The sequence below is a fragment of the Hippocampus zosterae genome, chromosome 2, assembly GCF_025434085.1.
Source record: "Hippocampus zosterae strain Florida chromosome 2, ASM2543408v3, whole genome shotgun sequence".
In the NCBI taxonomy this organism is placed as follows: Eukaryota; Metazoa; Chordata; class Actinopteri; order Syngnathiformes; family Syngnathidae; genus Hippocampus; species Hippocampus zosterae.
The window spans coordinates 40420644-40433221 of NC_067452.1; the positions used below are offsets into that span (position 1 = coordinate 40420644).

The window sequence follows — 12578 nt, forward strand, 5'->3', positions numbered from 1 at the left end:
GACCTGTATGCTTAATGGCCAGATGGGACACAAGGAAGTCTTCTTTGGAGGTCGTGTATTTGCAGTGGCTGCACTTGAAGGGTCGGTCGCTGGTGTGGGACAGCTGGTGGTTGAGCAGCAGCTTCTTGTTGGCACAAGTGTAGTCACAAAATTCGCATTTGAACCTGAACGACCACACAACGCGGCTGGGTTAAGTCCCGAATGGCTGAACAAAAAAGTTAGCAAGAAATTGTGGATTGTTGTAAAAAAGTTGCTAAAAGCGGTACGTTATTACGAAATGCGTATTACTGACGTGCTGTCTCCCAAACTCTGAAGGTGCGTCAGGAGGTGCATTTTGAATGTGTAGCGCTTCTTGAAGGATTTGCCACACTGCAAGAACGGAAAGGAAGAATCAGATGACGTGTTTTCGAGCGGGACCGTCAGGTTGCTAACATTTGGGCTAGCCGGACGGACCTTATCGCACATATGCGGCTTCTCTGCGCTGTGGGTCTTCAAGTGTTGAGTCAGCCTCTTCTGCATGGGGTAAATTTTGTGACACACGGGACACGGGAACTCGGTGACCGTCGCCGCCGGCTAAAAAAAAAGAAGGAAAGGACAAAAAGCTGACCCGTCAAGGGTTCAAAAATGGACGGCTGCCATTTTGGCCTCAGGTGATGGAAAATTGACTTGCTGGCGATGGAAGATATTAAAAAGTCCATTTGACAGGCGAAGCCCGAATAAATGGCAAAAACTTACCGCATCCGTCTTTCTTTTCCTGGCGGAAGCAAAGATACAGACAGTTAGAAATTCTGCGGCACACATCCGACGCTAATAAGATACGAAGAAAACCTTTATTTGTCTCACAATGGAGAAATTCCCAATGTACATGTGAAATACTAATAATATATAAGAAGAAGAGTATACGAATGAGGACCAAATCTATAGAAAATAGATGGACATTTTTGCACTTAAAAAAAAAAACGTAATTAACTCATTCGCTCCCAAAGACGTCAAAGGACGTCTTTTCAGACTTGGTCCAGAATTGGCTGCTACTGAATGAGTTCATTCATCTTCCGAGCCGCTTGATCCTCACTAGGGTCGCGGGGGGTGCTGGAGCCTATCCCAGCTGTCTTCGGGCAGTAGGCAGGGGACACCCTGAATCAGTTGCCAGCCAATCGCAGGGCACACAGAAACGAACAACCATTCGCACTCACACTCACACCTAGGGACAATTTAGAGTGTTCAATCAGCCTGCCACGCAAGTTTTTTGGAATGTGGGAGGAAACCGGAGCACCCGGAGAAAACCCACGCCGGCCCGGGGAGAACATGCAAACTCCACACAGGGAGGCCGAAGCTGGAATCGAACCCGGTACCTCTGCACTGTGAAGCCGACGTGCTAACCACTGGACTACCCCGCCGCCCTGAATGAGTTCAACAATGCAATAAATAATAATACATGATTCATTGAAGGTCGGGGGTGCCCAATACGTCCATCGCGATCGGCCGGTAGATCAGTCCCAAGTCGATTGTGAGGGGTGTAGGAGGAAATGGGGGCGGGGGGGTATTTGCCATTTTGTTTTGTTTTGTTAGTACGCGTTGCGTTTGTTTCATTTGCAATTGACCGATGGCACTGGCACAGAATGTACATCTGGAGCGCCATTTTCAAACACGTAAGCTAGGTTAGCTACGTTCTTGGACTGGAGACGCTGCAAAAGTGCGTCTCAAGCCTCGGGTTGTGCTCTTTGGTCAATAAAGGTTGGGCGCCCCCCCCCCCCCCCCTGATTTCAGGTCACTAACTTTTCCGGTGGGGGAAAACAATGACAAACATAACGCAACTTTTGCGACGGGACCTTTCCCGATGAAACACAACGAAACTTACTTTTCTTTGTTGTGAACGGCGGAGTGACGGATGACATCTTTCTTGTACACGCTCGAGTAATCGCACTTGTCGCATTTGAAAGGTTTCGTACCTTCGTGGTTGAACATGTGCTCCTGCAAGGCACACACCCACGCAAAGTTACACACGCACAGAGCAGCTAAAGTGCGGCGCGAGCGACGGGGCACCTCCAGCACCTTGAGCGAGGACCAGCGCTTGCAGTGGTAGTTGCACTGGAGGCATTTGAAGAGCTCCGGCTCGTTGCCTTCGTGGGAGTCCACGTGGAAGCGCAGATCTTCCTGCGTGAGGAAGCGCGAGCCGCAGATCCAGCAGCTGTGAGGTCTCAGGAGCGGCTTGAGGGATTTGAAGTACCGACTGAAGGGAGAGGAAAACTCGGCGTCACCGGCGGTGGTGAAGTCCATTTTATTTGTCAAGATGATTTATAGAAATGTAAAATGGGAGCGTTGGGGGTCGATTAAAGGAGATCCTCCCCCGACGCGCTCTGCTCAACATGGCTACAAAACGAGAAGGTGGGCCATGATTGACACGAGCGGTCAGTGTGGAGAACCAAAGCGATTTGGTTTTGAGCCACCCCGAGCGACTTATTTTCAAAGCAGCAACTGGCAACTTCAATTCCTATCAAGACGCGGAAAACTGAGCAATCGTTTGCATGTGATTTGGTGAAAGATTAAAAAAAAAAAAAAAAAAAAAGTAGTCCTGTGGAAACTAATCATGGAGTGAATGACGCTAAATATCCCCCCACCACAAAAAAAATGGTGCAAATTATTTAAATATGGTCAAGCAGATGTCAATTAACTCATTCACTCCCAAAGACGTTTTTAAACGTCTTTTCAGACTTGGTCCAGCATTGGCTGGTGCTGAAAGAGTTAAAAAAAACACACACAAAGCAAATACATTTTTTTCCAATCAGGAAGTTGTCATTTGCTTTTTTTTTTTTTTCAGATGTGGAGAGAAAAAAAATGATTACAATGGAGAGTCCGATTTTTGTGGGGTGAGGAAAAAAAAAAAAAAAGATCGAAAGATTGTATTTGAAAAGCCGTATCGACAATTGCCAAGTGACGTGGAAACAAAAGCAGATGCTCATCAGCCTGATTCATTAAAGTTTTTTTTTGGGGGGGGGGGGTGTCGGACAGTTTGGACTCTGGAATGAATTCTTCAAAATGTAATTGATTTGTCAATATTAAAAAAAAGAAGTATTGGGGAGTTGGGGAGGGACTGATTAAATTGCCTTCATTTACAACCTCCACATCGAGAGGAGCCAGATGAGGTGGCTTGGGCATCTGATTCGGATGCCTCCTGAACGCCTCCCTGGTGAGGTGTTCCGGGCATGTCCCACCGGGAGGAGACCCCGAGGAAGACCCAGGACACGCTGGAGAGACTATGTCACCCAGCTGGCCTGGGAACGCCTCGGGATCCCCCGGGGAGAGCTGGAAGAAGTAGCTAGGGAGAGGGAAGTCTGGGCTACCCTGCTAAAGCTGTTGCCCCCGCGACCCGGCCCCGGATAAGCGGTAGAAGATGGATGGAAGGACGGTAATTGATTTCAAGAGGCTATTTGGACGCTAATATTTAGAACGTGAGCACTTGTGGGTGTCCGGAAACACTGTTGGGCCACAGTTTGGCGCCGCCTCAACTGTAGCTCGACATCACGCTGACACACCAAATTTTCTCCATAGGGCGAAAAAAAAAAAAAAAAGAAAAAGAAAAGATAGAACCTCCAAACCTTGAAAGACGTGGAAAAAGGCGAGGAGAAAGGGGCACTTACTTGCGACTCAAATGCTTCTTGTATTTCTTGCGAAGGAAGCACTTGGAGGGGCGGCCTCGTTTCCTCTCAAAGAATTCTTCTTGCTGAGAGTTGGATGAGGGGTCTTTGTTCTCGGAGTCCGACTGGCTCACCACCACTTCCACCTCGTCCCCGTCGGCCGCCAGACCGCCGCCGCCGTTGTCCAAGCCCGAGGAGCTGGCCTCGTCCACCGCGCCGGGGTCGGCTCTCGGCTTCTTCGCCAAACTCTCCGCCGCTGTTGGGAGGACATGAAGAGGTCTTGAAACTTGGCTCAAACTTAGGACACCTCTGCCGTCGTCGTCGACGACCACCCACCTTGGCTGTCGTCAGCTTCTTCCAGAAGGTTGTATTTTCTCGGGCGGCCAACTCGACGCTGCGGACGAGCGTGAGAGGAGGAAGAGATGGGAGGGGTGCGTTTTTTCAAAATGGCGGGTAGTCTTCCGCGGCAGTCCTCTTCTGCTGGGTTGTAGTTACTGTCCTCTGAGGCACAAACGAGCAATGATGAGCATTCGAGATGAAATGAGACGCGCCCCACCTGATCAACGCTAAACCCAAGACCGACCTTCAGAGTCATCAATCGCACCCGCATCCGGAACCTGGTCTTCCTGATCTTCATCCTCTTCAGCTTGATGCGATGCCGACACCTTTGCCTGCTTTGCTCTTCTTTCCAGAACCGTCGCGTCCTTCTTCTCTTGGTCTGCCTGCTGGGGAGCCGGCGCGGAGTTTTTGGGAGGTCGGCCACGTTTGCGCTTGGTTTGCAAACCCCCTGGAGGCATAACATAAGCAGTCGGTAAAAAAAAAAAATATCTAAATTTGAATGAGTATCACGACACAAGTGCCGATGCATATGTAGAACTGGGAGTCGCAGCTTGGAATTGAAGCGGATCTACGTGGGACAGGAGAAGGGAGACGATCTCTTTTCGCTTCTTGTTGCTTTCAAGCTTAGCTTGTAGCGGACGCTCATTGCGGCATGACGCCTTTGACCCACTTGACAAGCTAAGTTCGATCCCCGGATCAAATCCAGCACGCTAGCCTACCTGCGGGTTTGAAGTGTTTGTCCCTCATGTGGTTAATCAGCGTGTCTTTGGAGACGCTCTTGTACGGACACATTTTGCACTTGAACTGCTGAACGATCACAACTTCCATCATCTCCTCCAGTTCGGCCAAGTTGGGCGGCCGGTCTCCGGAACCTTCAGCCACGGCCGACGCGTCCACGTGCACGTCCCCGCCCGGGGCGGCTTCCTCCTGCCAAGGGTCATCCTGGCTGCCGCCGAGACTCGGCGGCGCCGCGGCGGGCTTGGTGTCGGACGCGTAGGTGCCGCTGCTGCTGATGTAGAGCCCCGGTTGGCTCTGGCTGCACTCGGCCGTCTCCGCCAACCCCCCGGAATCCGCCGCGTCGGCGACGGGCTGCTCTGACGAGGAGCTGTCGTCAGTATAGAGAGACGCATCGGGGCCGTTGCTGTTCTCCGCGTAACGGGAACACTCGGGTTGCTCCGAATCGGCGGCGGCGGCGACGCCGTACTGCCTGCCGGTCTGCGTCTGGTGATCGGCGCTGCTGTCGATGTAGCCCCGCGAGTGATGCGGCCGCTCGCCGTCATGGGCGCCGCGCAGATACCTGGCGCTGCACTCCGCCGCGTAGTGGCCCAGGTCGGTGGGGTTGGAATCCGCCCTGCTGCATTCCACGTACCCGGGCAGGTCCTGGTCGCTGTTGTCGCCGCTGTAGTCGGCGAAGCCCGAGCGGGAGCGCGTCTGGTCGGGTTCTTCGGAGCACTCGGCGTAGGAAGGCGAGGACTCCCCCGTTTGGTCCGGGCCATCCGCGGAGCAGTCCATGTACTGGGAGGGGTGAGAGTGCTGGGGCTGATCCGGATGACTGCTGCTGTCTTCCGGGTAGCCGGAGTGTCCGGGTCGGTCGTCGGGCTGGTCGGGCTCCGGGCTTCTCTGCATGTCTCCTTGGTCCAGACAGGTGGACGTGGGACCCTCGGAAAGTGCCTCGATGGCGATACGATTCGACAGGGCCGAAGAGGACATGTGGGCGACCATGGGAGCACCTAAAGAAGAGGGAAGGGATGAAAACCCCGCCCAGTGACGGCGGATGTGCGAGTCGAATACGAGCCCGACACACAAACGAACGGCAGATCGCATTATCTGCACCTTGTAGGATGAGATATCGGGTCGGTTCCGCGTCTCGGTCTTCCGCACTGGTGACGGCTATGCAACCTGCGGGGGGAAGGAAATCCAGATACGACGTTTGCCTTTCACGTCAATCCAAACATCCGAGCATTTAATCGTCCGTTCCGTGGCAAAGTGTCGGAAGGCATCGCCAGACCGTTCATGATGTCCGGGCCGATGGTGGACTCGATGATCTTGTCGATGGCCGAGCCTAAGTCGGATGAGGTCGAGGCGGTGGAGTCGGACACCATCATGGCTCCTTCCGAGGCGGCGGCGCTGGAGTGAACCAGCACTTGGACCGACTCAGAAACCAGCACCGACTGAGTCACCGTGGACACGCTGGAAACGCTGGTGGACTGGGCCACCGAGGAGGAGTCCGGGAGGTGAACCGAGGACACTCGGACGTCCGTGCTGGAGCTGGTCTCCGGGATGAAGACCTGGAGAAGGATCGAGGTGATGTCATTGGTTGCTATGAGAAACAAGGGTGGGGGTTGGGGGGTTCCGCCGTTGAACTCATTTGCGATGTCTTACCACAAATCCCTCGGAGCTCTGTCCCACATGACAGTCCGACTCGGGCGGTTGCACGTGAGAGGAGGCGGCGTCGCTGCTGTCGGCCAACATGGCCTCCGACGACTCCATACCCATGCCGCTCTCCGACGGCTCCTCCATGCCGGAGGGGCCGGCGTCGCTGCTGCTTTCCACCTCATTCTCGTCAGAATCCATCACGACTGGACAGGAAAGTAGAAGATCAGTCTCTGCACGGACAAGTAATAAAACTACAGTACTCCTAATTATTCAAAACTGTGGGTATCGTATGCATTTGCAGGCCAGGCATTTTATGTCATTAAGATTAATTAATTACAGATTAATTAATTAAGATATCCTTTATTTGTCCCACACCGGAGATGATTCCTTCATGCGAGTTTCACCTTCACAAACGTAACAATGCTGTGTTTTGATGAATACGTTATTATTTTTTAAGTAGTAGGTGGGGCCAGTGACACCATTTTGTGGACCATGAGTCAAAATATTAAAAACACAGACTTCCGAAGCCCTTTGGGAACAGGGAAAGCGTTCATAAAATGAGATCTGATCTTTGTCTGAATCATCGCAGACAAACCGTAACAAATTCATGTTCTCGTGCGTTTATTGGAAACAACTTGTAAGCATTCATAGTGCACAGTGGAAAATGTCAGGCCAAAGCTCATGACAAGAGTCAGTCACAAATCCAATCAATGTGATAAGAGTGGAGGGGTTGGTTAAAGCTGCCTTTAAAAAAAAAAATCTTTAAATCCGGTCCAGTACATTGAAGTACAGTTTTGTTGAAAGTAACTCAAGTACAACACATTTGAAACTCAAACTTTGAGAACTGTTTTTAATCGTTTATTTTAGTCCAGTGTGGGTTTGAAGTTTGTGCAATGCATTTGACTTGAATCATTACATAATTACAGTACCCCCCCGCCCACCCCCCCCCCCATATTTGAATACAGTACAGTGTTAATCTTCAACCCACGTTACAGTGTTGACAATGATTACCTTTATTTTTCAGGGACAAAAACCTGATCGGTTTCACTAAACTCTTGGGCCCGCCACTCTGTTTAGGGGTTAATGTTGGTTGTGACGATGGTACAGTACAGTACTTGGTAAGCTATTTTTTAGGGGGGGGGGGGGTTGTCGATGGCTCTTGGTGTAAAAGTTTGAAAAGCACTGGGTTGGGTTAAAGCATGTTTGTCAGCCTAGTTCTGTGGGAGTGTAGGCACAACCGTGGACATAACGTGAGTCGTCCACAAATCTTTGAAGTGTTTTCACCACCAAGGCAATGAATGACAACATAACAAGTCGATAATGTGGAGAATATTTTGGACGTTTAACGACATATTGGCCCCAAACTCGCTTTCCTTCTCGGGCTTAACCTCGAACGCCATTAACGGGTAATGATATTCAAACATGATACAGTAATGTCCAACTATATTCAAAGGCTGTCGGATATGAACGCAACCAAACACGTTTTCCAGAGTCGATAAAGTCCAAGTTTGGGTCGCAACAAGGTCCAAAACTAGAGTATTGTACTTCAGTACTTTAGCATGCAGTAGCTCATGGCCTAGCTGCCCTTGATCCTGCCTGCGCCGCGTCGCCATTTTCCAACAGGCGGACCTTTTTTTACATCAGGCATTCTCGGAAGCTCAACTGGGGACCTCGAGGGCCTCAAAGCTCCGCCAGATCGCCCAAACGCTCTCCCTGACCAAAATAAAACAATCATAACCTACCGAGCGTTTTTACGGTTTTTTTTCTTACCGTGTTTATCCGAGTGGATGCGTGTCCTGAAGCCTAGCGGCGCTATATAGTACAGGCATCGGTAAGAGGTAATTGTCGCTTCATTCTAGTCGGGCGCCATGAGAATCTCCTCGCTTCCTGTTCGTGTGGCCGGGTCTTATTTATTGTTTTGATCAAACCGATTCGCACAACAGACACTGGTGTGCTAACAAATTTAGACGATTGTTGGTTATTCGTATCGAAACAGTTTTGTAGGCGGTTACTTATCATTAAGTTTGTTATTGTAAATAAACGAGCGGACTATTGCCTTTCGTGCAAGGCGTATCACGCCTTTTCACGCGGAGGAATATGTGCCATTTTGTAGACGTTGTTGGCCCCCCCCCCACCCCCCCCCCACCCCCACAAGTCGGCCAGACGTCGCAGGGCTAATTTTAGAAAATGAATCAAGAACTTTGAAGCAGTCTTTTTTGTGACCTATTATTTGATCGCGAGTCAATAATGGGCTCATGTAGACGAACAACAGACTGGTCGCCAGCCAGCTTCAAGGCACAAACAATGACCCCGTCGCCAGCCAATGTCAAAGATTCAGCGGTCTAAGAAAAAAATGGTACACTCCCACTCGAGTGAAGTGAAATGGAGCAATTGCCTAAGCTAATGCAATGCCCTTGCATGTGGGCAAGGAGAGCCACACCCCCCAATGCAATTTCAGCCATTTATTAACAAATACAAATATAAAATGAAAACACTAGCAAAGAGCTACATTATGCCCAAAATGCACGTTCAGAAACTTAAATGAAGACTAAGCAGCGCCTTCCCGATGTCCCTCACTAGGCCACTCCCCTTAAAGGCAAACATTCAACACCATAGCACAATTGTTTTCTTTAAATGGTTTCATACAATAGAGTGCGATTGTTCTTTGTTAAAAACAAGACCCAAAAAAGGTTATTTACGGGCTTCGATTGATTTATGGCATTCAGTTAGTCTCAATGGGGTTATACCGATTTGAAAACCCTTTTTTTGACTCACGGTGTTGCTCAGTAGCTAGCTGTGCCATGTGAAGAAATATATTTCGATTCAGTACATGAGGTCGGCGGCGCCACCACTCTGGTCCGAGTTTTTCCCCCACAACATGGGGAAATTCATCCCCGCCAGTCGAATCACCGCCACGTTGAGCGCGTGCAGGAAGAAGACGACGAGGAGGCTCCAGAAGCAGACGTCAAAGCGCTCGCCGTGCGTCTGGAACACGAAGGTCACTTCCTCGAAGTTGGCGATGCGCTCCGACAGACGCTCAATCTTCACCTCGGACGCGAACAGAACCACAACCAGGAAGCTGCACACACCTGCCAGGATATGATCAACAGTTATTTCTGAAAACTATTTATCGACGACAAATCACGCGTTTTAATGTTGCTGAGTGTCAATTGTCAAGTTTGTCTTTTAAGGATGTCCGGACAGCACCTAAAATGTCCACTTCAAACGAACATTGCAGACTTCCTGAGTTGTTGAAAAAAAATATTTTTTTAAAAGTATTTAAACAATTAAGTGTTATATTGTTATTGTGTTTTTTTTAACATTGAAAAAATAACGTTTTATTATAACACCTTGACTAGGAATCAAATCAACACCAATCCAATATTTTATAATATATAATATATTATAACCTATATAATATTTATTCTCACTCAGTGTAATCAACGGTTTGGATGAAAACAGAGCCGATATCCTGGCAGCAATCGATAGAAGACACACAAAGCTCTTCGTCCATAGCTCTCATTCTTTCTGTTTTTAGTTTTTACAGCAGCCAGGCTATTGCTTTAGCCGCTTCGGGTCCGGTCAAAGTAAATCCAAATGAAACATAACTTTGCCTCGCGCCGGAAACGTCGCGTGTCTCGAAGAGTAAGGCGATTAGCTAGCTGCTGCTGCTCCCTGCCGGTATGGAAGAGTACTGCAGGCACTAGACCGCACAGACATACATATTGGATCATTTCCTGCTCTAAATTTTCCCGAGGTGGGTGTGTGAGCACGAATGGCAGTTTCCGTTACCCGTATACTGCCCGAAGTTGTCGGGGGAGAAGCTCCAGCATGCCCGTGACCCTCATGAGCAGAAGCCGATTAGAAAATGGGAGCATAATACCGATTGAAGAATCACAACGGTGTGCTACACACCCGAAGCCACTAGATGGCAATGTTCAGTCCTGCTTAATAATCATTTTACTTGCTCACAGCAGATGGACGTCCACAAGTAAAGTCCCAGAGGGCCGTGCAGCGTCTCGTAAGGACGTCCAAAGGCGTTGAAGAAGAAGAAGCCGCTTGACACGGACGAGAAGACGATCAATGCGCTGCAGAAGAAGATGATGGTCACGTGGAGACCTGCTGGGATGGCGCCCATCAACTCTGAAAAGACTGCCGCAACCACAAAAAAAAAAAAAAGATCAAACTTCACACACTTAAAAGACAGAGCGAAGACATTTCAACGGTGAGGACAACATCGAAGACACACACAGACACGAGGTTGGCAACGTGTGGAGGCCCGGCGACGTTGCAGTGAAGCGGCGAGGCAGAAACAATGACAGGTCATTGAGAACTTGTTAGCGCTGGATCACCGCTCTCATATAACGTGAGACAATCAACTTGTCCGACTGTCCACTCGCGTCCACAAGTTGTTCTCCTGCCAATTGTGCAGACAAAATGCCAAGCTTCCTCGAAACTAAGCAAAGACTTTTACAGATAAAAAGAACGACGTTGAATTTCACTGACTTCCTACACCGTGTCACATATCACATCTCAAATCGTGTACAGTGACATGTGACCAAAACATATGGAAGCGATATTCACGTCTTCGGTGTCAACAACTTTTTGAATAATTGAAAGGAGGCGCTGCTGTTTTTTATTATTGATGAGATGAAACTTTAGCATGTTCCTGTTTATATATATATATATTTTAATTGTTGGTAGCAATTGGCCTCCTGCAAAGTATATGTGTTTATGAGTCGTTAGCGAACTGGTGGACAATTGAAGCACCAAAACGTGAGAGAACTTGTCATTTTTGGGTATGTTTTCCAGAAAAGTGGCTAACAAAGCCTCATACAATGAAACTCACGATCACATCTTTAGGAGTTATTTAAATTTTTAGTTTTACAGTAATATCAGTGATAAGGTTGCACATGAATGCTAATGAATTTTTGCTCAAGAGGACTTGCTAGCTTGTATATGCTAACTGGTCTAGAGCAGGGGTGTCAAACTCATTTTTTGTTGTGGGCCACATTTGAGTTACCGTTCCCCTTGGAGGGCCGTGTTGACTGAAACCATATCAAGAAGTCAAGAATAACGGTTGATTCACCTGTTGTTTAAGTGACCGTAATGAGAGGTTTGGTCACAAGAAAATGCTTACAGTATCACTCTTCTTTATTAGAAATTTGAGAGAATTTGAAATGTTGGTACAGACTTTATCAAGCAACATGAGAGCTCTTTGATGTACTTTCGCGGGCCACATCAAATGAGGCGGCGGGCCAGATCTGGCCCCCGGGCCTTGGGTTTGACACCTGTGGTCTAGAAGAAACTTAGCTAGGCACTATAAATAAAATAAAAAAACCAATAATAAAATAGATTTTCCTGATCATAAGCAAATATTTTATATATAAAATGAAAACAACTCGTTTGCATGGATTAGTTGGAATTTCAGGGGTTGTAGTGGGGGTGGGAGGGGTTCAAAATTGTCTTCCATGTTCTGCTGTTATCGACAAGCAATATTATACAAGGGGGAGGAAAAAATAATGTTACTTGAGAATCGTGAGGTCCTGCCGCCCAAGCCGCAGGTCTTGACCCTCTCTCCGTGGAAGAGTCCGTAGGCGAGACGCCCCACGAACTTGTCGAGCTCGCTCCCGGTGGCGTTGACGAGCTCCGCTCCGGTTCTGCACAGGACGAAGCCGTCCAGCCAGCGAGGAGGTCCAGCGCAGACGGCGGCCGCCAGCGCGCAGCAAGCCGCCAGCGCGCCTCCGAAGCATAGCAGAAGACGCTTGTTTCGCCGCGCCGCAGCCATGGATCGGCCTGCCCTCAATTACCGCCCCCCCCACCCCACCCCCCGCCTCGTCTCCATGGCGACCGCGCCGCGCCTGAATAGGGGCGGAGCCCGAGAATGTGGCCCGGGTGACCCAAGATGTCAGACAATAATGTGGATACCCGCTAATCAAAAAGGTTTTTTTTGTTTGTTTTAATTCGGTTTTGAGGTTGGGAGTTCAAATCTGAGCTCCAAACTTCTGGTGTGGAGTTGGGAACTCTCCCTAGGCTTTTGTTTCGTGTACTTCCTGTCATATGCGTGTTAGGTTAACTGGTGACTCTAAACCGGTAGTTGTTCACCTTTTTGGGACTGAACCCTTCCAAATTGAAAACCAAAAACAATGAAACAATCAATGGAAATTGACTGCAAACAAATGTGCCTGTTCCTGCTGCCTTTTACCTTGGACTGTGCCACTCTGCATT

At 49.0% G+C, this 12578-nt stretch overlaps 3 protein-coding genes and 1 long non-coding RNA gene across 4 annotated transcripts in view; 1 reads left to right on the plus strand and 3 right to left on the minus strand.

Moving 5' to 3' along the window:
- Positions 1–8068, minus strand: part of LOC127596466 (zinc finger protein 335-like) — a 13572-nt gene extending 5504 nt beyond the window's left edge. The window contains exons 1-14 of the mRNA XM_052058975.1: positions 7362–8068; positions 6357–6553; positions 5983–6262; positions 5808–5873; positions 4694–5704; positions 4219–4422; positions 3972–4136; positions 3639–3891; positions 2053–2230; positions 1859–1971; positions 736–754; positions 454–573; positions 293–369; positions 4–164 (exon numbers count right to left, since the gene is read on the minus strand). Of these exons, the coding sequence (XP_051914935.1) occupies positions 4–164; positions 293–369; positions 454–573; positions 736–754; positions 1859–1971; positions 2053–2230; positions 3639–3891; positions 3972–4136; positions 4219–4422; positions 4694–5704; positions 5808–5873; positions 5983–6262; positions 6357–6548 (2839 nt within the window). The 5' untranslated portion in view covers positions 6549–6553; positions 7362–8068. The remainder of the gene's footprint in view (positions 1–3; positions 165–292; positions 370–453; positions 574–735; positions 755–1858; positions 1972–2052; positions 2231–3638; positions 3892–3971; positions 4137–4218; positions 4423–4693; positions 5705–5807; positions 5874–5982; positions 6263–6356; positions 6554–7361) is intronic.
- LOC127593551 (coagulation factor X) overlaps positions 1–12578 on the minus strand; it is a 53046-nt gene that overhangs the window by 33761 nt on the left and 6707 nt on the right. The window lies entirely within an intron of this gene.
- On the minus strand, positions 8798–12138 carry clrn1 (clarin 1). Its single transcript, XM_052055730.1, has 3 exons — positions 11880–12138; positions 10323–10502; positions 8798–9439 (listed from the first exon to the last, which is right to left on the minus strand). Exons 1-3 carry the CDS (start codon positions 12136–12138, stop codon positions 9174–9176), a joined length of 705 nt encoding a protein of 234 aa, XP_051911690.1. The 3' UTR covers positions 8798–9173.
- On the plus strand, positions 9837–10536 carry LOC127594135 (uncharacterized). The gene is made up of 2 exons (XR_007960610.1): positions 9837–10252; positions 10325–10536. It is a non-coding gene; the product is annotated as an uncharacterized LOC127594135 (long non-coding RNA).

Excerpts from the sequence above, each read along its gene's own strand:
- clrn1 (XM_052055730.1), bottom strand. The coding sequence starts at position 12,138 with ATGGCTGCGGCGCGGCGAAACAAGCGTCTTCTGCTATGCTTCGGAGGC. Across the intron at positions 10,503-11,879 it reads CAGGACCTCACGATTCTCAA|TCTTTTCAGAGTTGATGGGC; the intron begins GTAACATTATTT and ends TGGTTGCGGCAG. Across the intron at positions 9,440-10,322 it reads CTTGTGGACGTCCATCTGCT|GTGTGTGCAGCTTCCTGGTT; the intron begins GTGAGCAAGTAA and ends ATATCCTGGCAG.